At 49.9% G+C, this 25,644-nt stretch overlaps 12 protein-coding genes across 12 annotated transcripts; 8 read left to right on the top strand and 4 right to left on the bottom strand.

Annotated features, from left to right (window-relative positions):
- Positions 1-1,387: 1,387 nt before the first annotated feature.
- F5J12DRAFT_960777 (MFS general substrate transporter) lies at positions 1,388-3,638 on the top strand (the record flags this gene model as incomplete). The annotated part of the gene is made up of 13 exons (XM_051749936.1): positions 1,388-1,528; positions 1,573-1,662; positions 1,710-1,738; positions 1,787-1,829; positions 1,879-1,945; positions 1,996-2,055; positions 2,119-2,185; positions 2,241-2,361; positions 2,413-2,644; positions 2,695-2,719; positions 2,770-2,858; positions 2,922-3,023; positions 3,073-3,638. The coding sequence occupies 13 exons, from the start codon at positions 1,388-1,390 to the stop codon at positions 3,414-3,416; spliced, it is 1,410 nt and encodes a 469-aa protein (XP_051603741.1). The 3' UTR covers positions 3,417-3,638.
- A 38-nt stretch (positions 3,639-3,676) lies between these two features.
- F5J12DRAFT_807096 (uncharacterized protein) lies at positions 3,677-7,335 on the bottom strand. Its single transcript, XM_051744643.1, has 16 exons — positions 7,142-7,335; positions 6,752-7,085; positions 6,427-6,703; positions 6,160-6,378; positions 5,910-6,110; positions 5,783-5,862; positions 5,549-5,736; positions 5,418-5,491; positions 5,255-5,368; positions 4,985-5,210; positions 4,793-4,932; positions 4,584-4,742; positions 4,263-4,526; positions 4,083-4,209; positions 3,833-4,020; positions 3,677-3,776 (listed from the first exon to the last, which is right to left on the bottom strand). Exons 1-16 carry the CDS (start codon positions 7,249-7,251, stop codon positions 3,745-3,747), a joined length of 2,733 nt encoding a protein of 910 aa, XP_051603742.1. The 5' UTR covers positions 7,252-7,335; the 3' UTR covers positions 3,677-3,744.
- Positions 7,336-7,387: 52 nt separating this feature from the next.
- F5J12DRAFT_807098 (uncharacterized protein) lies at positions 7,388-8,083 on the top strand. Its single transcript, XM_051744644.1, has 2 exons — positions 7,388-7,539; positions 7,589-8,083. Exons 1-2 carry the CDS (start codon positions 7,420-7,422, stop codon positions 7,934-7,936), a joined length of 468 nt encoding a protein of 155 aa, XP_051603743.1. The 5' UTR covers positions 7,388-7,419; the 3' UTR covers positions 7,937-8,083.
- An 862-nt stretch (positions 8,084-8,945) lies between these two features.
- Positions 8,946-10,387, top strand: F5J12DRAFT_391490 (uncharacterized protein). Its single transcript, XM_051739195.1, has 4 exons — positions 8,946-9,228; positions 9,290-9,352; positions 9,406-9,976; positions 10,045-10,387. Exons 1-4 carry the CDS (start codon positions 9,103-9,105, stop codon positions 10,203-10,205), a joined length of 921 nt encoding a protein of 306 aa, XP_051603744.1. The 5' UTR covers positions 8,946-9,102; the 3' UTR covers positions 10,206-10,387.
- Positions 10,388-12,234, bottom strand: F5J12DRAFT_960793 (uncharacterized protein; the record flags this gene model as incomplete). Its single annotated transcript, XM_051749937.1, has 4 exons — positions 10,388-11,045; positions 11,111-11,615; positions 11,670-12,189; positions 12,219-12,234. The coding sequence occupies 4 exons, from the start codon at positions 12,232-12,234 to the stop codon at positions 10,854-10,856; spliced, it is 1,233 nt and encodes a 410-aa protein (XP_051603745.1). The 3' UTR covers positions 10,388-10,853.
- Positions 12,235-13,671: 1,437 nt separating this feature from the next.
- F5J12DRAFT_807124 (Triosephosphate isomerase) lies at positions 13,672-14,737 on the top strand. Its single transcript, XM_051744645.1, has 6 exons — positions 13,672-13,787; positions 13,846-13,969; positions 14,020-14,063; positions 14,118-14,316; positions 14,367-14,554; positions 14,611-14,737. The coding sequence occupies exons 1-6, from the start codon at positions 13,676-13,678 to the stop codon at positions 14,697-14,699; spliced, it is 756 nt and encodes a 251-aa protein (XP_051603746.1). The 5' UTR covers positions 13,672-13,675; the 3' UTR covers positions 14,700-14,737.
- Positions 14,738-16,867: 2,130 nt separating this feature from the next.
- Positions 16,868-17,853, top strand: F5J12DRAFT_903638 (uncharacterized protein; the record flags this gene model as incomplete). Its single annotated transcript, XM_051748430.1, has 4 exons — positions 16,868-16,969; positions 17,251-17,412; positions 17,459-17,746; positions 17,806-17,853. The coding sequence occupies 4 exons, from the start codon at positions 16,868-16,870 to the stop codon at positions 17,851-17,853; spliced, it is 600 nt and encodes a 199-aa protein (XP_051603747.1).
- A 33-nt stretch (positions 17,854-17,886) lies between these two features.
- F5J12DRAFT_807143 (uncharacterized protein) lies at positions 17,887-18,464 on the bottom strand (the record flags this gene model as incomplete). Its single annotated transcript, XM_051744646.1, has 1 exon — positions 17,887-18,464. A coding segment is annotated over one exon (306 nt), but the record flags the coding sequence as incomplete, so codon positions are not given.
- A 187-nt stretch (positions 18,465-18,651) lies between these two features.
- F5J12DRAFT_807144 (uncharacterized protein) lies at positions 18,652-19,122 on the bottom strand. The gene is made up of 2 exons (XM_051744647.1): positions 19,041-19,122; positions 18,652-18,982 (listed from the first exon to the last, which is right to left on the bottom strand). The coding sequence occupies exons 1-2, from the start codon at positions 19,064-19,066 to the stop codon at positions 18,775-18,777; spliced, it is 234 nt and encodes a 77-aa protein (XP_051603749.1). The 5' UTR covers positions 19,067-19,122; the 3' UTR covers positions 18,652-18,774.
- On the top strand, positions 19,123-23,123 carry F5J12DRAFT_807153 (N-acetyltransferase B complex non catalytic subunit-domain-containing protein). The gene is made up of 20 exons (XM_051744648.1): positions 19,123-19,192; positions 19,244-19,298; positions 19,350-19,435; positions 19,493-19,631; positions 19,679-19,797; positions 19,857-19,931; positions 19,985-20,280; positions 20,343-20,569; positions 20,622-20,773; positions 20,822-21,164; positions 21,221-21,402; positions 21,450-21,497; positions 21,549-21,705; positions 21,760-21,860; positions 21,917-22,099; positions 22,157-22,409; positions 22,456-22,538; positions 22,591-22,665; positions 22,721-22,870; positions 22,925-23,123. Exons 2-20 carry the CDS (start codon positions 19,256-19,258, stop codon positions 23,039-23,041), a joined length of 2,829 nt encoding a protein of 942 aa, XP_051603750.1. The 5' UTR covers positions 19,123-19,192; positions 19,244-19,255; the 3' UTR covers positions 23,042-23,123.
- Positions 23,124-23,155: 32 nt separating this feature from the next.
- Positions 23,156-24,474, top strand: F5J12DRAFT_807167 (replication protein A subunit RPA32). Its single transcript, XM_051744649.1, has 7 exons — positions 23,156-23,250; positions 23,312-23,400; positions 23,455-23,565; positions 23,622-23,764; positions 23,819-23,975; positions 24,023-24,240; positions 24,294-24,474. The coding sequence occupies exons 1-7, from the start codon at positions 23,241-23,243 to the stop codon at positions 24,370-24,372; spliced, it is 807 nt and encodes a 268-aa protein (XP_051603751.1). The 5' UTR covers positions 23,156-23,240; the 3' UTR covers positions 24,373-24,474.
- Positions 24,475-25,641, top strand: F5J12DRAFT_807169 (uncharacterized protein). Its single transcript, XM_051744650.1, has 6 exons — positions 24,475-24,682; positions 24,735-24,901; positions 24,951-25,119; positions 25,168-25,311; positions 25,334-25,473; positions 25,524-25,641. The coding sequence occupies exons 1-6, from the start codon at positions 24,512-24,514 to the stop codon at positions 25,606-25,608; spliced, it is 876 nt and encodes a 291-aa protein (XP_051603752.1). The 5' UTR covers positions 24,475-24,511; the 3' UTR covers positions 25,609-25,641.
- The last annotated feature ends 3 nt before the right edge of the window (positions 25,642-25,644 follow it).

A 25,644-nucleotide genomic window follows, 5' to 3' on the forward strand; every position in this document is an offset into this window, starting at 1 on the left:
TTTAGGAAAACATTCTATGTAGATGTGTCATCATATATTACTCGCTCCCACCCACAACCCTCAGCGCTCAGCAGCCCTCAACACTCCCATGGTCTCTAGCATCAAAAAGATGTGTCCAGGCACACCTACCTCTCCGCCAACCTCAGATTGCTGTGCACATCTGAGACATCTGACCCCGAAGCCCATCCAGAGTAGCTGGCCTGTTCTTTCCGGGGAGGGGATAGGTCAGATGATGAGATTATTATTAGGGCCACTCAAAGCTGCCGCCGCCGCCGCTGCCTACGCCTACGCCTACAGCGCGACTACCATAAATTAGCTGTAGGCGTGGGCATCGGCGCCAATTTTGAGCGACCCTAATGTAATCGTTGCAGACTTTTTTGGAGCTGGTGTGTTGTGCGGGGACAAGGTTGAAACGATGAACTTTGAAATCTTGTTCGTGATCGCCGGTCGTTTTCTGCTCTCCTGTGTTACCGTGCAATCGAGCTCCTTCCAAATCAGAAGCGCGAAATGACCTACCTGGGATAGCGTTCGAGCTCAGTTCCAAATCTTATGCTTCCAAGTTCAATCACAATTAACCAACGACATCACGGAGGGTACTCAGCCCCGGATCTGGGCACTATTACTCTCTGTTGTCATTGAGTTTAACCATTGGGAAAATTGACTTACACCAGCAGCAGCAAGGGTAGCCATAATCCGTGAGGTTCGTCATTTGTATGTGCAGGGTTGTGCCAATCTACATAAACAGACTCTACGGCTGCGTATATGTATCAACCACATATGATGGCGTGTGCACTGGTGGCGTCCAGGGGGTCGCAGTGGGCTTTTGGTATTACATCTACCTTTAAACTCACTCTGCAGCAGATAGGCATCACGGCGACTGGCGACCCGCACAAACTTTTGCAGACGTGCGTGCAACAGCCTGTCGCAGCCAGCGGAATCAAATCTTAGATGGATCGTTGTCATTACACTGCATACGCATGTGCACGTGGTGGCGTTTGAGGGGTTTTGATGTTACATATGTTGGAAGGTATAGTGCTGTGATTCCCATCACAAAATTTGCAGGAGACTTGCGGCGCCCATCGCCAAGCGTGGTAGCCCGCAGTCCAAATTTGAATGAACCCGGGACTAATAAACGCCGGCATTTCCATTCACAGTCCCTATCATGACGACATGCTTAGGAGTTGGTATGTATGACGAGCACCTTTTGAATTCAGGCTTTGTAACAACTGTTAAGGGGTCGTACAAATACTTCCGGCGAAGGCGGAGCTAAGTTTTCTAATCCCACTGCACTGCCAGATCGGAAAGAGAATAAAAAAGGTCACAATGTTTCTCCATCATAATCGACAGCTTTGAGGCGAAGCTGAGAGACCTATCTTGCTCATTCCCAATGTACATGGACGCTCTCAACAAATCCGACCTGGCTGACCCCTCTCAACGAGATTCTGCCGCCCTGGAAGATGCTGTCTGGAGAAAGTTTGACATATGGGTTCTCCCAACGTGCACTGCGTTCTACTTGCTTTCTTCCTTCGTACGTTTCGCTATGCGTATCGTACAGCTCAATGTCCCGCTCAGTTTAATGTCCCGGACAATCAGGACATGAACAACATTGGAAATGCGCGTGTCGCTGGTATGCAGACAGCATTGAAAATTTCAGACTACCAGGTAAGCTCTGACGGTGACTCTGATTTCTCTGATTGACTCCGTTGCAGTACACCGTGGCTTTGACGCTCACTTGGGTGTAAGCACGTTCAAGGAAAATTACGGATTTTTTATTGAAACTGTGTAGCCCCTATATCGCCATGGAGTTACCTTCAAATCTGATTTTGAAAGTTAGTCCACCTTTTCGACGGTGGGTTGTCCTGACCTTCGAGTTCGTAGCGTGTCGGACCAAATCTTATGTTACCTACTATGGTTATCCTGTGGGGCATAGTCGCTGCAATGCAAGGTATGAGAAATTTTCAGATAACTGATGCCCCTAACCATAATTCTATTTAGGACTCGTTACTGATTATACTGGACTATATTTATGTCGATTCTTTCTGGGTTTGACACAAGGTAGGATGAGGAGCATACAATGGGGTCCTACAGTCTCTGATGAACTGCCATGTCCGGCCACAGGCGGCCTCTTTCCAGGACTCGTCCTTTACCTTTCCTCCTTCTACCCCAGAGAGAGATTACATATCAGGTTAGGTTCGGGTTTATACCATTCCAATGACCTCGCTCATGGCGCTCCTTTGCAGGATAACTACTTTCTTTGCCTCGGCATCATTAACAGGGGCCTTCTCTGGCCTGTTAGCTGCCGCTATAACGAAAATGGACGGAGTAGGTGGAAAACCAGGGTGGTCATGGATATTCATTCTTGTATGTTGCCCCCTCCGATTTCAGGGAAAATGATATCGATGGAGCTTCCAGGAGGGATTATTCACCGTCCTATTCGGTATCTTCTCGTTTCTCATTCTGCCTCGGTCCCCAGAGACTGTGCGCTTTTTATCCCCAGAGGAAAGATCGTATGTTCTCTCGAAACTCAAGAGCAGTAAAGCCATCTCCGAGGATGAGAGAAAGGATGACTTCAGCTGGATAGAAGTACTGAGAGCGATTCGTTCACCGCAAGTATTAATGCTCTGTGTCGTTGTATTTTTTGGTGGTGAGTCAGTTGTCATCCTTGGCTTTCCTCCCGCTACACGTCAGATCCAGGTGCACTGCTGTTTGGGCTTGCATTGTAAGTCTCTGTGTTTTGTAGTGTCTATCTGCCTGACTTTGAATGCCCAGCTTTGAACCGACGATCGTTGCTGGCCTGGGGTACACAGGCAATCAGGCACAGCTTATGAGCGTTCCCCCTTTCGTTCTTGCGTTTTTCGGTAAGCATAGTCTAGTCTACTGTTCTGTAAGTTGCTAAGCGCCAATGTATTGTCGACATATAGCCTCCATGATTTCCGCATTCTTTTCCGATCGGTACGGCTGCCGGGGCCTCACAGTGATATTTTTCTCGATCTGGTGTATAATAGGGTTTTCCACGTTCTATGGTATAGTTAAGTGCCTTATATTTCCCCATATACTGACTCGACACTTCAGTGAGCACTTCCCAACGCATCCGGTATGCTTCGCTCTTTTTTTCGGTGACAGGTGCATATGCAAGTGCTCCAGCCGAAATTACATGGGTCGCCAACAATAGTGCTCCCCACACCCGGCGAGCAAGTGGCGTTGCCTTCGTCTCCGTTGCGAGTAATTTAGGTGCAATTCTCGCAACCTGGTTACTTGGCTCCTTGTCACCCGGCCCAAATTACACGGCAGCCACGATCACATTCGTCGTCATGTCCATTGGCCTAGGTCGTAGTCTCATCTCTAAATCTGCTCTACCTCTTACGGGAGAATCGTGCAAAGGCGAAGATGAGGCTTTCTATGGCAAAGGAAGATGAACCCGAACAATTGGGAGATCGCAGTGCATGGTTCGTGTACGCCTTGTAGTTCGTGGTGCGAAGGACGAGAATTCAAGCAGGCGGGCTTCGATTACATCCATCTGCTTGGTACCGCACCGCAGATTGGTTAAAGCGCTCACTGAAGACCACACATATCGTCCATATACCGCGCTTGTATTTACAGCAATAGAATAGAAGAATAGAACTCTGGCTTATCCTGATGACGCACTGTCATGTCTGTTATTGCACGCTCAACCATAGGGTAAACACTGTTATTAGCCTTTGCAAGATTTTACGAACTACCCTGTGTAGTGATAACGTTCAAAAATTACAGTGCCTTCCTGTGCCTTGAACCAGCGTCTAATTCAGGTCATGTTAAATACTCAAAAGATATGTACTACAAGTCATGACTGCACTCGCCCCCACCCACGACCCTCCACACACACATCGAGTCATCCACGTCCTCTCCCACGATCTCCACATCGACAAGACGTGTCTAGGCAATCCCACCTCCCCGACAACTTCAGATTCTTGCCCACATCTGAGACATGTAACTCCGATGCCTCTACGGATTAACTGGGCCTTTGTCACGACATCCTTGTCCCTGCTCCTTCCACGGAGGTGCAGAGATAGAGAGATTCGTGAAGCCGTCAACAAGGTCGGGACGGTTTGATGAAAAGACGGGACTTGTTAATCGCTGTGGATGAAGATAGCATGTGGACGATTTTTTGGAGTTCGTGGTGTTGTGCCGGCACGGGGTGACATCTTGCTAGCGACGATCGCGTTTGTTCTCCTAACTTCCGGTATAACCAAATTTCTTCCAAATTGAAGCGCGAAATGGCCTACCTGGGATAGCGCTCACTTCCTTGTGCACATTTCTGAATATGTCCTCCAATGCCTCAAGATTCAACCCAGAATAATCAACGACATCAAGGAGGGTGTCCCGCGCCATTTGACCACTCTCTCCCCTTGCTGTCATCGAGTTCAACCACTGGTAAAACTGGTATACATGGGAAGTCATGTTGATAAGGTTCGCCAGTAGCGAGGGATGCACGAGGTGCAGCAAAGCGGGTATATCGAATGGGGAAATAGCATCAGCAGGAGGCGCGCCTATAATCAACATCGTCAAAAGAGCGGCATTGCGCTAACGCAAATCGGTCGGCTTACTTTCTGGGAAAAAGGGGTTTTCATCTATGGGCTCGCGTTTCAGTTCGGTAACCTTGGGGACGACATCCGTCATGTCACAGAGTAACAAACACTCTTTGATGATGTTTTCCAGGAAGGCAACTGCCCATTCCGACAAACTGACGAGTTGCCAAACAACATCTGACTCAATGGCTGAGACCACGGATCCGAATGAAAAGAACGCATTATACCTAAATCATAGCCTTCCTGATCTTTGCAATCCTCGAACGCAGAAAGCGTAGATGCCACAGAACAGATATTGTGAGCATTCTGCCAAAGCGAGGTGAGGTGTTCCTTCACATCTTCATCTGCTGTTGAAGCCGCTCTCGCTCTGATCCTCACAATTGGGAAGGGAATGTACAGAGAAAGAAGAGACTACATACTTGTATACCTCAAGTTCCGCACCGATGACTTCCATCAAAGTGAGCGACGCTGCGCAACCAGTGCGGGCGTTAACCTCTTGAGCCAACAAAAGACCAGAAAATGTCTCGATGATACTCTCCGTGGGTGTTGAAGGTAAGCATAGCACGTGAGTGATATCCGCGATAGATCTCCGTGATACCAGTGCGGATGTCAAAATCATGGCAAGTGGAGAAAGAGGGCCGGGACCTTGTCAAGTTAGCGCATTACACAACCACCAGATGTGTGCATACCGATCAATTCTGCACTGCTGGCGCAAGGCCTGGGAAGGCAGTGGATGGAGATCTGAGTCATGGATACTGCACACAAAAGTGTGCGATTCACGGACGTAGCGATACTCACTGGCCCTTTTAGGAAATTTCAAAAGTGTGCACAGAGCAGCTGGAGGAGGCTTACAGTCCATTCCCGCCCTACTAACAGGTGACATGATGCGGGGACGACCCCAACCCTCGTCGTTGGATAAATCAGGACTACACCCTGGTTAGTAAGCGGCTGATCGAAACTCGCAGGACGTTGGCAGGACGCACAGCTGTAAGACAGTGAAACAACCAACAGGAACTTCCTTAACCCTGGATCCTCCTCGGAATTTCGACCCTGCGGTATCGGCTAGCATCACAACGACGGCACTTTTCCTGAGGTTACACGGCGACCACGCTGGCGCAAAAGACAGTATAACACGGGGAGCAAAGGAGCATTCCCCAATCTGGCGGATTGACTGGTAACGATGTTAGTAACTGATCAGAATGCGAAGAAAGCAGTACCCAAGAACTTTTGACCGTCGGTGAAGGTAGAACTCTGGATATAGAATAAGAGGTCATTTCTGATTTTGGGATTGAGTTGTCTGTGGAGGGAGTAAGCGCGGTACATGTTAGTGGGAAAGCAACGGACAATCGTCATAATCGATGAAGGAGGCAACAAGGAATATCGCCGTAGTCTCCGATACAGGGCGCGCTGATTGTTTGTCCTTTCTAGGTGAGGATTTTGGGGACGCACTGGGATCGGGCTTTGGAGGCGGAGCACATGTGAATGCAAGGTTGGTGAGGTGAAGTGAGGAATGGTAAATGGGTGTCAGTGGGTAACTTATGAGGTCTAGTTGAGCGTATGAGAGTTAACCGGTAAGAAAGGCACGACTGCATACTGATAGCTGATCCGTCAAAACGCAGCTTAACTTCACAGAGTTCAATGGTCTGTTCCTCTGCCAGCGCACCCCAGTCTAAGGGTGGAGATTGCTCTTCCGGAATAGCTCCATGTGGTGTATCCAACGGGAGACCAAGGTCACTGTCATTGTGTGCAACAGGCGCCAAACTGTCAGTGGTGGGATATCGCCGGGACCTCATGGCCACCAGCAGTGAGGAGTCTGGAGCAGAGTCACTGGTAGATTCACAGTAGGGAGAGATACACGCACCAGTGTACATGAACCCAATAGCAGCCCTAGTACAGAGCCTAGAAGACTTTGGTCCGGAAGGTACGTCATGAAATGCAGTCCGGCTTTGGCCCTCCGTAATGAAGTACGGCTGAACCAAGGAACAACAGAGAAAGCTTAGCGAAGGTGAGTAGGGACGTGCATAACAGACATGGAGTTCGTGAGATTGAGTGACCAGAAGTAGGGTGGGATTCGAAACAGGTGTGAGTGGGCCGCGTAATGGGAGACGTGAACAAAACCCGTCACTGGATGTTATCCACTGTTCCTATTGTTATTTAAGGCTCCAAGCTATACCGCAACCGCATACCTCTCGTTCGACCCCTGCCCAAGCGGCGGTGATCACCCCGGCTCCCGGGCTCATCGGCCAACACTCCTTGACTGTCCAGCTATCTACTTGATGTCCGCGTATCCAGAGACAGGCAATCCCGTCTCCTTCGATGCCAGGATAGAACGCAAACAGCCATTGGTCATTTGGAGCGACGCTTATGACACTTGGGGGCTCGAAAGACGACAGTGATCGAATGATAGGTTCAGGAGAAGGGACGATGAACTGCCTTGATGATGGAAATAGGCGACCAAGTAGGAGAGGCTGGGACGAGTGCGCGGTGAAAATGACAGAGGAAGTCGACCATGCGACTGGGCTGGAAGAGAGAAGGTGAATAGATAGTAGGATGAGAGACGGCCTCAGGAGGCGTACCGCTGGATATTTTCAACCAAAGGATGAAAATCCCACCAATTTGAACGCCATCTACCGTCATCCTTGGCCTTTCCCTTGACAGGGGAGCTGTTTACATCCACGCTCAACATGCCCGTAGGGCCAGAAGGAACAATTATCTTCTGTCGAGTCTTTGGTTTGCCTAGGGGAGACTATGTAATAGGGCCATAGGGAACATCGTCGGTGCAGCTATGTATATTGACCTGTCGAGCACGTGACGCGGGGAGACTCTGTCCGACGACGTTGGCTAGAGACCTGTCATGCTCAATTCCTCCCAAGCTTGCATCGAGATCAACGGGATTCAGACTGATCTGCTCATTCAACCGTTTGCAGACCGGATCTTCGTGCAGGTCACACAACTCGGGAAAGTTGGCAACTTGGTGCGCCCCTGTAACGTTCTGGTCGATCGTGACTGATCCTCCTTAAAAGGTCCAAGTGTCGATACCATCCACAGCGCTTCTCGCTTCTAGTGGCGTATCTGACCCATCTGGGCTTGCGTTACCTGCTCCACCAGCAGCCATACAACTCACACTACTTTTTGGGAGTGCCTCGTCGGAGCATTTACGGTCGCTGCACTCGCTCTATGCTGCACAGATCGCCACACTTGCCTGGTGTGCTGAGGGCCAAGCACCGGGGCCCGGTCGTCGTAGTGTCATCGTTGGAATTGCACTTAAGCAATCTGTGCAGACTGTAGAAGAAGGATTTGATGAACACGAGAGGAAGACATTTCAAGGGATCATGCAGGCACTTGCAACCATGTTGAATAGAGTAGCGTGAATTATTATTCGACAACATCTACTGGTGGACATTTGCTACACATGGATTACACCTGCTAATGAGCTACTGCCCGTGGCCCAGAGCATGCGTTACGCATATTCACTCTTCTACCAAGGTCGCGTAGTCGACAATTAGTTGACGTCTTTGGCCCCAAGGCAAGAAACCTCAGGCAAGGTCGAACATTTGTCGTACTTGTCAGATCAAAGCTTTGATGAAGGAAGCAAAATTATCCCGTGAATTGGGTCGCTGTCAGTGTCTCCGAAATTAGTCTATCAAGTCCTCCCCCACTGACCGGCGTGTTTAGATTGACACCCAGGTATGATCGCCCGTGCTTCGCAGATATGTACTGCTTCAGATTCATGTGTACTGTGCTATGTCGCACGACATGTATTCTTCTATGTCATGTACAGTAGCCGAATGTGTACCAATTTTAGGTCCCGTGTACTACATGCTAACCCCTAATTGAAGCGGTTTTCCACACGGAGGGGTATGCATCATGGTTCCATGTTCCACGGGTCTTATCCCGCCTGGTCAGATCACTCCATCCTCTTCCGCTGTGAATATCGCAGGACCCATGGTCTATTCGATGCCCCCTGAGGGCTTGAAGGTCATGGTTTGATACAATCCTCTCAAGTTCGAAGGTCCACCCAAGAAGGATATCATCAAAGTCATCATCGACGACCTCGAACACCTCAGAGTCCATCTCCCTGCTCGGAAGAACATCTGGCGTCGAGGAGATAAGTGCGTAATGCTGTATTGGCCAGTGTCTCATAGGACCCTTGGAAACTTTGTGCGTGGAGTTTACGGAGGTCTCGACGAGATCAGGGTTGTCTGATGCGTCAGCTTGTTCGCCCGCTTTACTCGCTCGCCCCCGCGCACGCTCATTCTCATGGTACGGGCGGGGAAATTATCTTGTTCTAAATAGAATTCGCTGTACTCGCGTTGGATAAAGTTATCCCGGGGCGACGAGTCCAAACGGCTTCTGAAGAGTCTCTTGATGTAGATCTTTCATCCACCATGCAGTGCAGTGGGGCAGCAACGTGTCTCTTTAACACTTCTAACTGAACTCGCACGTCGCCTTCCTTGGCCCATCAGAGGGTCTCTCGTGGTTGTAGACGGGTAAGTCATTAAGTTAGTCCATTTGTTTCCCATTTATCTCCTGGCATATGGATGTATCATATTATGTTGGCCAATTGACACTGCCCCATCTGTTCTTGTTCAATGGCGTCAGGCGTTGCATTATTGCTTCTACCGCCCACGATGGGAACAAAGCTACACAGCAACCGGTTCGCGCAAGTGTCCCATGTGCCATCCTGTGCAGAATACCAATACTTATAGCACCCCAATTTCAAGACGCCAACTACTATCCTACCAGGGTCGTCTGTTGCACCTGCTGTGTCCTCTGGCAACTATAGCGTGAGCCACCAACACCATTCTTTTATCGTCACCCTCATCCCAAATCAACGTAGCCTCCGAAAGCAATGGGCCCTCCGATTCCACGAAAGAGGCGCTTGAGTACCCCCGACTCTCCCACCAACTCAACACGCCAGCGGTTGGATAACAATCCAACGACATTGAGCGTATCCATAGGACGATATGCTCTTGAAGACCAGAGTAACAGTCCCGCCAGATCACATTCGGAAAGCATATCCGCTATGGTTCTTTCTACGATCCAATCGGAGTCGACGACGACGACGACGCGTCATCCACGTCCGCATAACCACAGCGCTCCCTTTCATTCGTCCTCTCCGCAACAAACAGCAGCAGCAGACATCGTTCCTACGGTAGCGGTGGCAGCAGGCGAACGTCGATGCTGTGTTGAAGAAGAGGCCGGCTACGATGTCCATTACAGCAATTCCGGGCAGTCGGCGTCAGAGAGGGTTTGCCTTCTGTGGCAGGACGTGATGGAAATTCGCAGGCAGCAAATGAGGTTGCGAGATAAGGAGGAGGTTCTTTTGGGCGAGATGGAGAAACTGGGTGAGAAGCCACGGCCCCCCAGTAGCACAAATTCTCAGCTTCGCACTACTAGTTCAACTACTGGTAAGTCTTATCTATCATATTTGGGCGATACGTTCCGGACTGGGCTGATCTCATGAATCGGTTGGCAGAGAGGCAACTAGCTGAGATGGAGGCAGAGTTGCAAGAGGAAAGGGACAAGCGAGTACGAGCCGAAAAGGCTCTCGAGGAGATTGAACGGGAATGCAGATCGCCGTTCGTTGTTCCTGCGTTGTTCCGGGCTTTCATGACGATCTCTGAACTCTCGCCTTAACCTTGATTGGTCTTCGCGGTCCTCTTCCCTTCAACGAGCCTTTTTGGCTGCCGGCTGCTGATGGAGAGATACGAACGTTAGAGCAGAGGCGCTAGGACGCACAGGTGAAGTGCTACCACAATTCTATACCTCCTACACCACACGCGCTCGATTAGAGAGCCGGAGTTCTTCCTATTCATCGCCGCACAACGTATTCCACGGATAACCAGTTCTTGCTGTATACATTGTACCATATCCAAGGAACCCAGTCGCATGGTAACGCTATATGATGTATGTTGTGCAAAGATGTCCTCGAACCCTTGGCTGATTGGTTGAACCATTTTACGTAGTGAAAGTTGGCTGTTATCACACTAGACATGTGAAGTCAACGCTGCATGTCAAGGCAACGTACTGGTGAGGGCCTCGAGGGTCGCGTGCACACTAGATTTGGTATTAGCGATCCATGCGACTGGGCTGGAATTGCATGGTTTGTGTGGATACAACTCAATGGAACAACATAGTCTTTAAGCACGGAGTCCACATCAAGCATAGGGGACACCCCCTTTCTACTAAAGAGCAATACCAAACAACGCCGCACATAAACAGCGCTGTGAAGCGAGTAATCCAATATAATCAAGGGAAGGCGCAAATCGTCGTCACTCATAATGATCACGACGTCCGCTGTCGCTTGCAGTACCGGTCGATGTCCAGCTCATTTGAAGTGCGTTCGATGTGGTCAAATACGGCTCCAAGGGAATGGGCCAGATCTGGGGGCACAGGACCCGCTGCCGCCGCGGATATCAAGTTGTCGAATTTGCGCTTGAGCCCCTCTAATTGGACAGGTGAGAAAAACACAGCGGGCTACGTGTGAAAAGACAAAAAAAAAGGTGAGGAAGAAGGAAACGATATCGTAGTACGCCACGCACGTGAGGTCTCGCGTTCATTAGTTCTTCGGCATGCAATCGGTTATCTATGGGTACACGGTCCGGGTCTGGTTGACTCTCCTCTACGAATCCCACAGAAGGGACCGATGAAGACCCGGGTTCACCAATCACTGCAGGTGGTGGCGGTTGTGGCGGTATCGTGTGGAAGATTTGGGGCACGGCAGCAGATGGAGGAGGCGGCGGCGGTGGTGGTGGAGGAGCCTGTTGAACGACGGTGTCCAATTTGAATTCAGACGTATTTGGAGGTCGGCGGAACGATGCAGGAAAGCTGGGATGAGCTTCAGTGTGGGTCATGCGTATGCGCAGAAGTTGTTCGTTGTCATCCATGATGGTGATGCGGAGCCAACCCCCGCAATGATAACGCGTAATACGACTTCTGGATTTGCGATCTGAACCCTGCACCCGGGATTTGGACTGTTCACCCTCTAGTTGTGCACAGAAATAAGTTACGACGGTTGCTTTCCCACCGCGCTTTGTTTTCTTTTGGCTGTGTTGGGTAGATTATTCGCAGATGAGGAACATAGAGAGAGAGAGCACGCACTTCCAGTGATAATCTGAAGCTTCGGCGAGATAATCCCTTATACGATTTGATCTGTTGTATAGGTGTTCGCCAGCCAAGAACATCCCAGGTGGGACGTTGACCATAGTGTCGAAGTCGAACGGACGATCCTTGTTGAGCGAGACGAGCTTTAAAAAGTCGTCGAGAGATATGGCCGCCGTGGCTATCTGGCCCCGATTCGATGCTTCAGCGACCATTTCCGATGCCACTTTTCGCGCATTTTGCTTATCCATACAGGCAGCACACACTTTAAGGTGGCCACCGCCTGTGCGTCTCGGTGGAAAGGCAGTGATGGGCCCGGTGTAGGGGCATCGTGTACACTTTTGCAACGGTGGGACTCCTCCAGAGAATGTGTTGGATGGGGAGTGCATGCATTCTGCGGGGATGTTGAACGTATTTGGTGGTAGTACAGGGGGTTGTCCAGGCGGTGGAGGGGTCGACGACGAGGCTACAGGAGCCGGCGACGCTGTGAATTTGGACCCGAACGGGTCTCTCAACGACGCTTGGGTTGGATGGCACAGGCAGACACACCTCCTACGTGGATCATCGCGGCTAGTGTTATTTTTCAGACAGCCTTGGCTGGACGAGGACGACGCTCATCAAACAGTCCGAGTTTCCTACCGTAACACTACTCTTGCAGTCAAAAGTCACGTGCCAGAGACCACCTTCCGTCAAAAATAGGTCACTATCGCAATAGTCGGACGTCGAGCAACCAATCATTTGGCTCTCGAAGGACAGTAATTCTCTCCTCACATAAATATAAGACGATGTCGACGAGGGAGCTTGGTGCGATCACACAAGTGGCTACATGCTCGAGACAACCAGAACAATAAGACGTCATGGAAGATCTTCGAGTCGATCCGGGCACCTGGCCACCCACCATGAATAACCACGTCACATCTTTCTTTGTGGGGAGCCCTCATGTTCCAAATCGTGCCATCACTTATGGTTTCCGGGCACGATCCACCGATCCCATCAGCCAATTCCTGGACATACTATCTGTAGCGTTGGAGATGCCCTCACGGTTGTATTCTCAGGTCTGCCGTCCACCGTGTGGTTCCCCTCCTGGAGCTAGCCCAGTTACTGCGGAGTCTGTGAAGCAGTATCCAGAAGATAAATTCGAGACTGGGTCCACTGCTGAGGAGTGGTTTTCCAGGAGAATAAATTACCGGAGGCTCGGGAACAGAGAAGCAAATCGTGATAGGATCAACGGTTGTATGTATCCGATGAGGTACAGGGACCCGATCATGGGGTGCCAGCAGAGGGACTGAGCATGACCCAACAACAAGGTAATTTGAAAACCGATGGAGGATTCTAGGATATGGCTATTCTGCGTTGCCACTCGACGTGTCAGAACAAGCCAGCTCCTCTCAACGCTGTATCTACCTGTAATGGAAAGGTCAGAACCGCGAAATCATGTCCAGTATGTGCACCAGTCGTCACACTTAGAGGTCTGCTTGTGTTCGCATGTCCTCGAACTAGAAAGAGAAATACACCATTGACGACGAAATAAAATTCGTATCTGTAGTCTGCAGGCGCTCATTTACTGGAGCGTGACCGGGGACGATAAGTGCTTTCTGGTCCGAGGTCTCCCCAGAAGTAACCAATGGCCTCTCCCTGACAGTCGCGAAATCCAGCGTGGACCTCGTGCAACCCTGAGAAGTCAGCTTCAGGTACTCGACGGTCTGCCTGGCAAGACCTTGGGTGGCGAGTATCTGTGTACTCGAAATACCTGTCGTATAAGGAAGCGAATTTGTACGCCTCCTCGTCCGAGGTAGATGTAGAGATGTCTACGTTGTAGTTGACAGCACTGTGGAAGGCCGCGACCTGTTCTGTGAAGGTTTGCAAGGCATGCGTGTGCACTGCGTTCCTCCATCTCGTGAGTAGATTCGCCATACTTAGCACGAGAAATACTGACTTTATATAGTCAACGATCAGTCGATCAACGATTGTCCACGCTTCACTCCGTTCTACTCTCAGAGCAAGCCATGCCTCGTCAATTCTTTGTCGGTGGAAACTTCAAGATGAACCCGATTTCTCGGGCACAGAAGAAGATCATCATCGACGAGCTGAATGCCGCCGATCTAGACCCGAACACTGGTGCGTAGCCACCCAACTCTTGAAACAGATGAGATAACAAATTGCCACCGGTGTGCAGAGGTCGTCATCGCCCCTCCATCGCTGTACCTCCTTCCCCTGAAGGATATCGTGAGGAATGACATCAAAGTTTCCGCTCAGAACTGCTACTGCAAAACATCCGGAGCATATACCGGCGAGATCAGGTAAGACGGAGCACTTCGCGGCAGCGTACTCGTGCTTCATATACTCTTAGCCCGGCTCAGCTCGCTGACGCCGGTATCCCATACGTGATCATTGGTAAGGGTTATTTTCCTAACCACGCCATGCCGTTTAACGCCAGTTCGTACACAGGCCATTCCGAACGCCGAACTCTCTTCCATGAAACGTCGGAGTTAGTCGCCCAGAAAACGAAAGCCGCCCTAGATGGAAGTTTATCGGTCATCCTTTGTGTCGGAGAGACTCTGCAGGAGCGTGAGGCAGGGAAGACTACTCAGGTCGTCGAGAGCCAGCTGCGGGAAGTCGTTACCGTTCTGAACGAAAGTGACTGGGAGTTAGTTCCATCTTACACTCGTCGTTGTCTGCAGTGCTGACGACGCATAGCCGAGTTGTGATCGCTTATGAGCCTGTGTGGGCAATAGGCACAGGGAGAGTCGCTACTGCTGCTCAGGCTCAGGAGGTTCACGCCTACATCCGTCAATATTTGTCGACCGCCGTGTCTGCTGCTGTTTCTGGGAACACGAGGATTATATACGGTGGGAGTGTCACAGCGGCCAACTGCAAGGAGTTGTGTAAGTGTGGCAAATCCAAATTGTCTCAGAGCGGGCTTTATCTCATGTGGACACAGCTACTCAGATCGATGTAGACGGATTCCTCGTCGGTGGGGCATCGTTGAAGCCGGAGTTTGTGAACATCATCAATGTGAAGAGAAACTAGATTGTAGTCCGTGAATATGTACAAGTGTAACCTTTCTGACCTCAGGGGGTTATTGCTTATGTAACGGAGACCCGCCATTCAGTTCACAAAGACCTGGCTTGCCAGTCTTTACTACACTACTCTTTGTTGTTGCCGTCTCACGCGCTGTGGGTGTTTGACGACTGGACTGGGATGATCATCGATGGACCATGTTGAGATCACTGCTATCACGTCTGCGGAATATTGGGGAGATTACTCGCGAGACCACGCAAGCACGAGGGCCTGACACGGTGCACATTCATGAGACCCAAGTGCCGCCGTTGAGCCCTTGCTCGGAACAGATGAAAGATGCTGTGGAACAACTCAATGAAGCGACGGAGCTCACTGTCGACGGAATTACGGTGAGGCCTTGCACTGCTCAGCCGCATCTCCTGGTTGGGTTGAAGCTTCGTCGACATTACGACGCATATACGAATCGATGAACAAGAATCCCCATGTTTTGGACGTGTTCTGCGAGTTGAATGGCTTTCTTGCTTTCATACATGTCTTTTCAACTCTTTCCGCCGCCACGTTTACTGAGTTGTCAAGTTCGTATCACGCCCAGGGTATTCTCGAGTGTATGCAGTAGGCGTTTATGGTCGCCTCCAAGGCCTTGGAAGGACGCGAAGACCATTTGGACTTCTTTGAGGTGAGGTAGATTCACGCCCACTGCACCCCCGGCTTCTGCTCACACAATGGACTACATGAATTCGTCGGGTATGATATCCATTCGGACGCCTGCAGTGTAATCCGGCCACTTCTTGCTCGGAATTTAGTCTGATAGTTGAGCTCTTCGGTAGCTTGGGTCCTGCAAGACTACATATCGGAGACTCGACCTCTCGTTGCCCAATTCATTTAGGGAGTATGTCAATTTTCAACCCTCTCTACGTTCGCTCATACTTAAGCATATTCTCAGTTTGACGAAGCCAATGGGGGCGCTCATGGATGTGCGGTGGGAGATCGTAGAAAGCCCTACAACAACCTAGAGAGCGTAGGCGAGAAGTCATGAGTCCACTATGGCACTCATTTCAGTTCGTGTGTAGTATCGTTCCCGTCTCCCTGTTCTGAGAAGCCTGAGCATTTGTAAGGTCCATGATTGTGTACCATTACCTAGTTCGGTCAGCACCTTTCACGGGCATGTTCAGAACCCTCCAGCTGAGTGTTTTTGATTCCTTCGTGCCCATTCGCATAATGCCATTCATCAGGGTGGGGACTGGGATCTGCCAGACCGACTATTTTCATATGTTTCCGGGCGCACCCTGATTCGTTGTGGGGGGTTCTGACCAGCTCACAATAGGGACATTGAGAGATCCTATTGCTCCGCATCACAAGACGTGAGAGAAGATGTCCGAGAGTTGATACCAGAATTCTTTTCATGTCCAGAGTGAGTGCCTCCTGTTTCGTCCTGATAGGGCCATGTCAATGGTAGACATACAGATTTTTTGAGAATGTCTCGTCTTGATTTTGGTGTTGCCATAGTATGGGAGAGAAAATTGACGACGTCAACTTGCCTCCGTGGACTAAAGATGACCCATTCTTCTTCGTTACCCTACACCGACATGTGATTATCAAGCAGTTTGCACGACCACAGGCACATGCTTATTTGCTCAACAGGTACTAGAGAGTCACTGTGTTAGCGAGAACCTCCCGATGTAGATATATCTGATATGGGGATGCTAGCAGCGTGATGTCGAGTCGTTGAATATCTTCCACCCCCTGAGCTGTGAGGGAGCTATTGGTATTCGCCTATCATATGAGTGCGCCGTTGGCCTGATCGACGTTCGATGCAGATCTTGATAGCATCACTGACCCTTTAGAGCGAGAGGCAATGACTGGTATCATCCATAATTGTGAGCGATATTTGACTCTGACCATTGCGAAGGTCGATTGACGGGATTGGCAGCTGCCCAAACACCTTGCAAGCTATTCAGTTCTCCACATCCCTCATGAAACTTGAGTGGCACATTGAGCCTTCCGGTGAAAGGGAAGAGGGGAATTTGCGAGGATGCGCTGGCTCTGACCAGAGATGCGCGCCTGCTTAAACATAGGTAAGGGTATCGCTTTTGCCATCACCGCACCCACCGTTCATAGTTGGCTTTGACGGCCCTGTCGTTCACATGGAAATCCACTCGAGCGGGAAGGTGTACCCAATGTCACATGGAGAATTGCTGCACCCTTCCCGCAACGATGACGGGATTCGATGGGACCACGGCCGTGGAAGCGGGATATTGCAGGCATTTTCCCAAGGGACCGTACGAGTTTTCTCTCTGCCTTTTGTGAATCCACTGGCATCTAGGCTCCAGATTGTATAAACCATCGAGTCTATCCACCCAACTTGTGCCACTTTTGCTGACCCAGACACCCTTGTTACCGGATCGGCCAATTCCATCGTACGGATCTGGCATGTCCCCTATGGGCAGAGCTCGGTGGGCTCGTCCCTCGCTGGAAATGTAAAACATCGGAAGCGTCGGGAGCCAGTATTATCGCTTGCTCGCCTGCTTCGTGGACATAGGGACCATTGCCATGTGTTCAGGCGTCCAGGGCCTGGTCGGTTGTTGTTAGCGGCAGTTCTGATGGAAGTGCGGTCCTGTGGGATTTGAACCGAGGGACATACGTGCAGTCGATATGGCATGCTGAGGGTAATATTCGTTCGGGGAGTGCTTCTGTTGATCTTGTAGTGATCAACGAGTCTACGGTACGTTGGCAAGGTGATCGTGACATATCAGTCAATCGTGTAATAGGGGTGTATTGCAACGCGTTCCACTCGTTATCTGTGGCTTCATACCATCACAGCGAGGCCAATTGCGAAACTTGACTTGTCGTTGACATGCGACCCCACTTCTCGAGTTTCGTCTATCGCATTCCACGAGCACGAGTACTCCGCGCTAGGTATTCTGGCTGTGGGGGACGGGCAGGGTTCCGTGATACTCTGCACGTGGAATGCAGATGGAGCTCCTCAAGACGCGAATGCTCAGTGGGAGTTCGTGGAGGTACGGTGTCTTTCGCCAGAACATGGCTCATCTGCAGCCGTTACAGCTCTTGAATTCTCTGAGTATTGATGAAGCATTTGAATAATGAAACACTGTAGGTTGGAGACGCCTCTGGGGGCATGTTCCGTTGGGCTATACCTGACTGAAACACTATTGAGAACTCCAATGTTGTACGTCCCCTGCCGTGTGGCATACCATAATGACAGATGTAACAGACCATGGTTGATGCACTTATGAAAGGGCAATCACTCGCCACAAATACAGTAGTGTCCCTTTCGTACAGGTACTGTCAATATACTGATACTGATTGTCAACTGCCTATTGTTTTCTGGTCATTTAACCCCAACTTGGCTGATCCCTACCTATTTCAAGTTAACAGGCATTTAACTAGAGACTTGATCCTTCGCCATCCCTAACCAAATCCGAATGAGAAAGTTTCAAATCTTACATCCTCTTGAAGTTCTATACTCGTATTGACACTCTGCACGTCGACTCCGGTCGAACTGCCACCTGAAGTGGAACTCCTGATATATCCATGTGAGCTAGGGTTAGGGTTAGGAGAACTAAGAAGCAAAAAAATAGAGGCCTGCCCAGCCAGAGTGGCCATGGCAGGACAGGAAAATATTGAGACGGTGCATGAGCCGAAGCCCATACAAACCGCGGGCACCCTCGGAGGACAGGGTCGCCGTGCAATGGAAGGTCCCCACGGCCCACAGACCTATGTCCGTGAAGAGGCCTGTGCCATCAAGGTAAGTATGAAGAAACAACTACGTCTGACGAGGGCTTATATACACTTGGCACAGACGCACGGACCATCCGAAAGTCACCTGGCCGGACCTTCCATTTACGGAAACCACACTTACCATATTAGCTAGTTCACTTCACATGCAATGAATATAACATCCACGTGATCAATCTAATATGTCGTCGCACATGCTTGCGAGAAGTGCAATATAGTACTCGGTTCCAGTTTGAATGCATCGTATATACTGGTGAAGTACAACTGATAACCCATATAATGCTATCCCTTTTCGAAATCAAGTGCAAACTGATGCGATGCAGCAAGTTTAGCTGCCCTTGCCTTGCGAGAAAGTGGCTTCGGCTTCTCTTTCAAGAGCAGCTAGCTTATTATTTCTCTCCCGCTGCCACTTCGTCCACTTCCACTGAACAAGGGTGGTCAGGCGCTGGTCTGCTGGAAGTGACGTTCGAGGATTGGTCTCGTAGAGATAGTACGCCAGGCAGCCAGTAAAGATGCCCAGCAGCGGATCGATACCACTGTTTACGTTCGTCCAAAGTTAAACCGTCCGTCAAGTATTAGATCGTAGATACCCACCGTGACAAGAGCACCGGAGGTGTCATGGTGAACGGGTACGGAGATACACGGTCGGTTACAAGTTTGTTGCAACGTGTTGAGTCAGTCGGATTTGCTTAAAATTTCGCGCGTTCAGCGTCTCAAGTCTAATACAGTCTACATAATAATCCAAGGTATTCCATCCCGCGACCCTACTCGTTCTTGCCATCCGATATCGTCCGTAGCATCGTTCACGAATGTCTGCCGTCACCCTCGAGCGCCAGTTCCGTCCTATATACGGTTCGCATCTGGATTCTGCACACCGTTTTGCTTGTTTGACCTTGCCTCCAGAATCTTTGGACAATGGCTCCAACAAGTCTGCCATCTTGTCGTGCAACAAGCTGCTAAAAAAGTATCCTACTAATATCTTGGCCAAGGTGCGTGTGCAAACGTCTTCACAGACAACTAACCGGACGCACCCGAGCATGCTTCAGGCTCTGAAAGCCCTTGCACTTGTGCGCCTCCAAAAAGTAGAAGAATCTCTCGCCTTATGCGACGAAATCCTGGCCGCGAAGCCATTAGACGAGCCGACCATGTCAGCTATGATGCACGTCCTCAAGGGCCTTGGGAGGAGTATGTGTCTGGCGTGCCGTGTGCGTTCATATATTGACACCATCCAGATGCGGACCTTGTAGCCATGTGCGAAGAAGCATACAAGAGTCAACCTCAAAACGAAGAATACGGTGCTCAAGCATTCTTCGCGAATATCCGGAATGGAAACTGGAAATCTGCACAACAAGTATGTATCCAGTGTACTCGTTCTATCAGGCTGATCGACGTGTGTTCCCGCGCCTCTAGATATCTTCCAAGATGCACAAACAATTCCAGGAGGACCGATATTTGTACTGGAGCGTGATCTCTGCTATCTTGCAGGTCATCACATCTTCTCCACGCCACTGCAGCCAAGCTGACATGTTAGGAAATAGGCTAATGACCCGTCAACGCCAGCCGGTATGCGGACGGTACTGTACAAGCTGGCGCACAGACTAGTAGTTTCCTCGCCAACCCCATCTTACCTTAGTGCAGACCGCTTCCACATGCATATGAATATCCTAAAAGAGCTGGAGCTCTATGATGAAGCAAATGCCCTTTTGGAGAGCGAAGTTGGAAAGTCTATTTGCTCGACCAGCCTGGCATGTTCACAGACTCGCAGGGATATTTGGCGGAAGCGGGGTTCGTACAAGGAAGAAGGGGAACGTGCCCGGGACCGGATATCAGAAGGGTCTGTGGTTTCCAACGGCAAAAGCGCATCGTCTTGTGAGGGGGCTAACGAAATTGGTTTAGTGACCGGAACTGGCTTGAATTTTTGTCCGTTCTGGACGCAACGTTCGCTCCCATCGTGTCGTCCCAGGATGAGATCTCGGAGCAAAGTAGACAAGAGTGTAGGGAGGTCCTAAACGGGACCAGGGAGTTCTTGGCAGATATCGCCCAAAAGGATGGCATCAAAAATCGAGCTGCCCCGTTAGCACTTACTGAACTTGAATACCGCGCTTACAAGCATGGCTTATATGGTACGTATTTCCGAGTTCCTTCGCCTCCAAGCCTTTGCATACTGCGGTGTAGATTCGAGTGTCCTCGTTGAATCGATGGCGGATTACCTTACTCAATTTGGCGACAAGTCTTGCTGTTTCGAAGACTTGAAGGCCTACCTTGATGCTGAGGTTGCGTCATCTGAACAATGGGAAGCAATCCTTGCCAACCAACACCTTTCTTTTGTGAGTAGGCGTCATGGTCGTTGCTAAGGCTTCTGAATCTTGCTGTAGGAGTCCATATCGCATCTGCAGAGATTGATTAACGTCCGCAAGCTTCAGCGTTATGGTTTGTCCAAAACGGACATGACCGTGGAAGCTGAGACTGCTCGTGCAGTGAAGTATTTATCAGAATATTTCGAGGGTCTTTCCCTTGGCAAGGATCTTCCTGTTACCGAGCTCCAGCCAAGCGATGATCTTGCACTTCTCTCCGCCCATGCTTTTGTCAACGTATGGGCCCTCAGTGGTTCCGAAGAACCTTTGTATAGTGCTGTCACTGTCTTAGAGTTTGGCTTGACCAGGAGCCGCATGTCCTTCTTGATGCGCATGATGCTCATTCGACTATACCGCATATTAGGTGAGCACTATGTGCAATGGCGAGACTTTGCGTTCTTAACTCCTGGGTGATGCTAGGTGCTCCGAGCCTCGCACTGGATCATTATCGTGCGATGAATGTTAAACGGGTCCAGAATGATACCCTTTCCCATCTCGTTCTCACTCGGGCATTGACGTTCTCGTTGGCTGCGACTGGGGACTTGACGTATCCTACAGAATGCCTGGAGTCCAGCCAGATATACCTAGTTAATGCCCAGGAGGTAATAATTTTCTTGGCGGTTACGTTCTAGCTTCATCTTAATTGCAGACCTCGGATTTCATCGTCCGTGCTTTCACCGCTGAAAGATACACCCAGGTGAGCGTCAACACATGTTCCGAAAGTCGCATAGTTTGATTCATGTTACAGATACCTGAATTCATTGAATTCGAGGATAGACTAGAAAATTCCCTCCAACGCGACGTCGTCAAGATGGAGCACGTCCGTATGCGCCTGACACACGAGCAACTCCACACCGATATCATAGATATGGAGTTGATAGAGCTCAAATTTATCTTTGACCGTTGTATGTATGCTGGCTTTGCTTTGGCTGGACATTTGGCTGAGTTCCCATCCCCAGTACATCACGACAACCGCGACTTCGTTATTTTGCCAAACTATCAACCCGCGTGCCAACCGATGTTCAACGAGCAGAGTTTGATGTTCGGGACGTCGTGCGGTGTGAGTGTTGCGATACATATCTTCAATCTCCGTCCCTCAGACCTTACTTGGCTTAGCAAGGATGGTTGTGGAGCTTCCTCAAAATATATCTCCGGGCATTCCAGCATGCCAGTGACCTCGATGAGACGGTAGAAGCAAAACTACTCATCGGTGACAGGCCGAAGATGAGTCCGGATCCAGAGACAAAGCTTCCCCTTCCAGAACGCCTTGCAATCAGGAAGAGCGAGGAAACTGCAGAGGTGAGTAGTGTACGGACAGTATGTGGGTATTCGTGATTGACTAATGTGTCTCAACAGTTGACTTCCGAAGAACGTCAACTCATGGAGTGGGCTACTGCCCTCGGCGATTGGCTCGAGCCCCATCACAACTACACTCGACCACCTCCCCATGTCGTGTTAGCTGAGGCTGCAAAACAGACCGAACTTAAGACTGGCTTGCCGTTGAGGGGCGTTGACCTCAAGGCTTTGAGCGTGAACGGAAACTCAAAAAAGGACGAGGAAGCTCCACCGATTAAACCAGTGCCTGAGTTGGTCGTTAAGTTCTTTGAGGGTAAGCTTCCCTCTTGTCCACACGTCGTTGTTAACCTCTTCTTTAGATATGTACTCTCAGTTTAAGCGGCTGCTGAAGAGCAAGTGTTCAATTTCACAATTGCTGCACATTGCTACCATCACTCAAGAGGTTGTTGGTTCGTCTCTGAGGGAATTCTCCTGTGCTGAACCCAGCCCGCCAGGCATACATTCTACTGGCCGTTGAAACCCTACGCTTCAAGACACCCTCCGTCGTAAAGATCCACAAGCTTGGCAATGTCAGTGTACTATGTCTTGTCTTCCAAGCTTGATTCTGAGGCACACATGTGATAGCTTGTGTGCATGATCAAGGACATCCGGCAAAAGGCGAATTCCATAATGAAGGATATGTCGTTTGAGCTGCTGAAGTTGGCAGAGGCGGAGAATACAGGTGACCGCCGGAGCGCTCTTGCGGAAGCATGTGCGTGCGTCGCCGTCGGTCAGGTAAGTTGGTTCCTTCCCATTGTGTCGAGTTCTGATCGGTATTTTTCTTGGTAGATTGATCATGACTTCATCTTGAACGTAGTGAGGAACGTGATGGACTCTCAGAAGAAGGTGCTGGAGGGAGTTGCTAAAGGGATGGCTAAGCTTCACAATACACATTCGCAGTCCTAGGGTGGGAACCATGCAACGGTTTGAATATACTATCAGCCCCTCTCAATCTGTACAATCATGCAATGTTATAGTTTCTTGCTTTGACTTGGGTCCGAGACGCGTGAAATTATAACGTGACAATTCGTGACACACCGCGCCTTCGTTCTCCCGCCTTCAGGAGAACTCGAAAACTTCTCTACCACAAGCAATATTTCTGACCATGAGTCAATGTGAGTAGGCAAGGCCCTTGGGGCAGGGCTCCGCGAATCCGACTGACACCCGTTTGGATAGATAACGATTATTACGGCGGAGGCGGGAGTGGCGGCTACGTAGCAGGGTCACCCTATGGCGGCGCCAACAGCCCAGGTGGTTTCGGTCGTGTTCGTCACCTCAAACCGTCTTGCGTGCGTTCACTGAATGACCGCGATGCGTAGAAAAGCGAAACATCACACTCCCTACGTCCGATGACAATCCACCAACTCCTGAACGCGCATCAAGCGCATGCCGACGCTGACTGGATGTTAGATGACACGGAAATTGGTCAAGTAAGGGCACAGTTATCACTCAAGTTTCGATCTCTTTAATTAATGGGCTTTGCAAGGTCACAATCGTTGCACATATCGTATCAGTACAAGCACAGGCGACTAACAGCCAGTACATTCTCGATGACGGGTCAGGGCACATAGAAGCACGGCGCTGGAAAGATTCGTCGGTCGAAGATGAATCCGAGAAACTTGGCATAGTGTAATGTTGCTTTATCACGCGTCGTCACGTACCACTTACATCCAACTCTCACAGAGAGGGAGCATATGTCCGCGTTTTGGGCAGCCTGAAGATGTTCGGCAACAAAAAATACATCAACGCAACGTTTATACGGCCGGTGGCCTCGCCGACTGAGGTTTACTTCCATATCCTTGAAGCTATGACCGTCACCCTGATCTGGGAGAGGGGGCTGGTGCGTTACTTCGCACACAAGCATTAACCTAGGATTGATTCTTGTAGCCCCCGCGCCCTGGTCAAAGTCCCCAAGAGGCTGGGCTGAAAACTTCCTCAGCTTACTCCGCGCAGCCACTCCAGAATGTCGATAGCGAGCAGTATGCGCATCTGCCAAAATTACATCGCGCCATCATTGCCTTCATGCAAAGCCAGCCTCCTAGTGATGTGGGTGTTCATGTAAGTGTAATTGCCCGAGCGGTCGGCGGCGATGCTGTCTCGATAAGGTGGGTATGTTAATCCTGTGTGTGATACAAACTCAGTGTATGGTTCATGTTAGTGATGCTCTGGACAAGCTTTCGGATGACGGTCTGGCTTTTTCCACGATTGACGAGTCACATTATAAGCTTGCAGCATAATCTATCTGTACTCTGTTGCCGTTGTCTTTATGTTAGTTGCAGTGGTAATGGCTGTCGTGTCATGTTTGTGAAGCGCTTAAGTGGGTGCTGCGCTGCTGAACTGTCGTTTGATCTTTCATCTTGCACCGTTAGCTCAAACATGGAATATGAAAGTGACCATGCTGAAGAGCCTATTGTCATCGTATCATGCACCGACTCCTCTGGGGAGTGGAATGACTCAGTCCTCCCTACCACAATCTTTCAAATCCTCCATGCTGAACACAGCTCTGACCAGGATGCCTTCTTCATTGATGGGAGGAAAATTGGATTGGTAGGTTGTTGACTCTTTCATGATTCAGTACAGGGACAGTAAGTGACTTCAGGTTTCAATTACTGCACATGTGGTGTCCATGGAAGAAGGAACAATAAACTGCAAGTTTTCACTTGAAGATGGGACTGGTCAAATCTCAGCCTTTAGGTCACTTCTGAGTGTCAAAAAAAAACAATCACCTGTGAAAGAACAGAGGGAGAGAAATACCTATTATGCACTGTGAGTGAATGAAAACATATGCTTGGGATGAGATTGATATCCTGTCAAGTGTGGGATCCTACATAGAAGCCACTGCAAAGCTCAAGATGTTCAGATCACATATTTTTTTGGACTTGCCAGCAGAGACTCAGGTCCACAAGATCCTGGATTTCCATCAGGTCATCTTTCATACATTGAATGCCATGTATGCTCATGTGTCCAGGTCTGCTGATATGCCAGTAGGGGTGCCAACTCTACATGCTCTCACATGGCTGACTAGTTATCAGCAACCCGAGGATGCCCCTGAGAATCCTGGTGAACTGATGGGGACCATGTCAGGGCCCCATGTCTCAGTGCACTCAGTCATTGAAAGTGTCAGGGCACCAGGGGACCTGGACATTGAGGTGCAGGTGCACCGACTAGCATCACTAGTGCTAGACAAGGGTAAAGAAGAATTGGGAGCATACCTCTGTGCCTATTGCTGCAACATTTGTCCTACAAGCAGTACAAGAATTTAGTGGGATTGACAACAAGTTAGTATCCCTGGCAGATATCCAAGAAGGTCTCCATAACTGCAGTGAGGCAGAATTTGTGTAAGTAAAAGACCTCTTTGTACATCAAAGAATATTCTCATTGGTTGCAGGGATGCTGTCTACTATCTGTTGAATGAAGCATACCTTACCAGTCCCTTAGATGATGGCTATGTCATTATTACCCCTAGGGACTGACTAATTAGAAATCACAGAAACAAATGACACCAGATC

This window comes from Pisolithus orientalis (genome assembly GCF_024613125.1).
Source record: "Pisolithus orientalis strain OTSU chromosome Unknown F5J12scaffold_4, whole genome shotgun sequence".
In the NCBI taxonomy this organism is placed as follows: domain Eukaryota; kingdom Fungi; phylum Basidiomycota; class Agaricomycetes; order Boletales; family Pisolithaceae; genus Pisolithus; species Pisolithus orientalis.

Excerpts from the sequence above, each read along its gene's own strand:
- F5J12DRAFT_391490 (XM_051739195.1), top strand. The coding sequence starts at position 9,103 with ATGGATGTATCATATTATGTTGGCCAATTGACACTGCCCCATCTGTTC. Across the intron at positions 9,229-9,289 it reads CTACACAGCAACCGGTTCGC|ACGCCAACTACTATCCTACC; the intron begins GCAAGTGTCCCA and ends CCCAATTTCAAG. Across the intron at positions 9,977-10,044 it reads CACTACTAGTTCAACTACTG|AGAGGCAACTAGCTGAGATG; the intron begins GTAAGTCTTATC and ends ATCGGTTGGCAG.
- F5J12DRAFT_807098 (XM_051744644.1), top strand. The coding sequence starts at position 7,420 with ATGCTCAATTCCTCCCAAGCTTGCATCGAGATCAACGGGATTCAGACT. Across the intron at positions 7,540-7,588 it reads TCGGGAAAGTTGGCAACTTG|GTCCAAGTGTCGATACCATC; the intron begins GTGCGCCCCTGT and ends CCTCCTTAAAAG.
- F5J12DRAFT_807153 (XM_051744648.1), top strand. The coding sequence starts at position 19,256 with ATGTCTGCCGTCACCCTCGAGCGCCAGTTCCGTCCTATATACG. Across the intron at positions 19,436-19,492 it reads CTACTAATATCTTGGCCAAG|GCTCTGAAAGCCCTTGCACT; the intron begins GTGCGTGTGCAA and ends AGCATGCTTCAG. Across the intron at positions 22,871-22,924 it reads CGTGCGTCGCCGTCGGTCAG|ATTGATCATGACTTCATCTT; the intron begins GTAAGTTGGTTC and ends TTTTCTTGGTAG.
- F5J12DRAFT_807124 (XM_051744645.1), top strand. The coding sequence starts at position 13,676 with ATGCCTCGTCAATTCTTTGTCGGTGGAAACTTCAAGATGAACCCGATT. Across the intron at positions 13,970-14,019 it reads GCATATACCGGCGAGATCAG|CCCGGCTCAGCTCGCTGACG; the intron begins GTAAGACGGAGC and ends ATATACTCTTAG. Across the intron at positions 14,555-14,610 it reads GGCCAACTGCAAGGAGTTGT|CTACTCAGATCGATGTAGAC; the intron begins GTAAGTGTGGCA and ends ATGTGGACACAG.
- F5J12DRAFT_807167 (XM_051744649.1), top strand. Across the intron at positions 23,976-24,022 it reads TGATCTGGGAGAGGGGGCTG|CCCCCGCGCCCTGGTCAAAG; the intron begins GTGCGTTACTTC and ends TGATTCTTGTAG. Across the intron at positions 24,241-24,293 it reads GGCGATGCTGTCTCGATAAG|TGATGCTCTGGACAAGCTTT; the intron begins GTGGGTATGTTA and ends GGTTCATGTTAG.
- F5J12DRAFT_807144 (XM_051744647.1), bottom strand. The coding sequence starts at position 19,066 with ATGACACCTCCGGTGCTCTTGTCACG. Across the intron at positions 18,983-19,040 it reads CCTCCGGTGCTCTTGTCACG|TGGTATCGATCCGCTGCTGG; the intron begins GTGGGTATCTAC and ends GAACGTAAACAG.
- F5J12DRAFT_807169 (XM_051744650.1), top strand. The coding sequence starts at position 24,512 with ATGGAATATGAAAGTGACCATGCTGAAGAGCCTATTGTCATCGTATCA. Across the intron at positions 24,683-24,734 it reads ATGGGAGGAAAATTGGATTG|GTTTCAATTACTGCACATGT; the intron begins GTAGGTTGTTGA and ends AAGTGACTTCAG. Across the intron at positions 25,474-25,523 it reads TGCAGTGAGGCAGAATTTGT|GGATGCTGTCTACTATCTGT; the intron begins GTAAGTAAAAGA and ends CATTGGTTGCAG.
- F5J12DRAFT_807096 (XM_051744643.1), bottom strand. The coding sequence starts at position 7,251 with ATGTTGAGCGTGGATGTAAACAGCTCCCCTGTCAAGGGAAAGGCCAAG. Across the intron at positions 5,863-5,909 it reads CTTCATCGATTATGACGATT|ACAACTCAATCCCAAAATCA; the intron begins GTCCGTTGCTTT and ends CTCCCTCCACAG. Across the intron at positions 4,210-4,262 it reads GGAAGTGAGCGCTATCCCAG|GAGAACAAACGCGATCGTCG; the intron begins GTAGGCCATTTC and ends ACCGGAAGTTAG.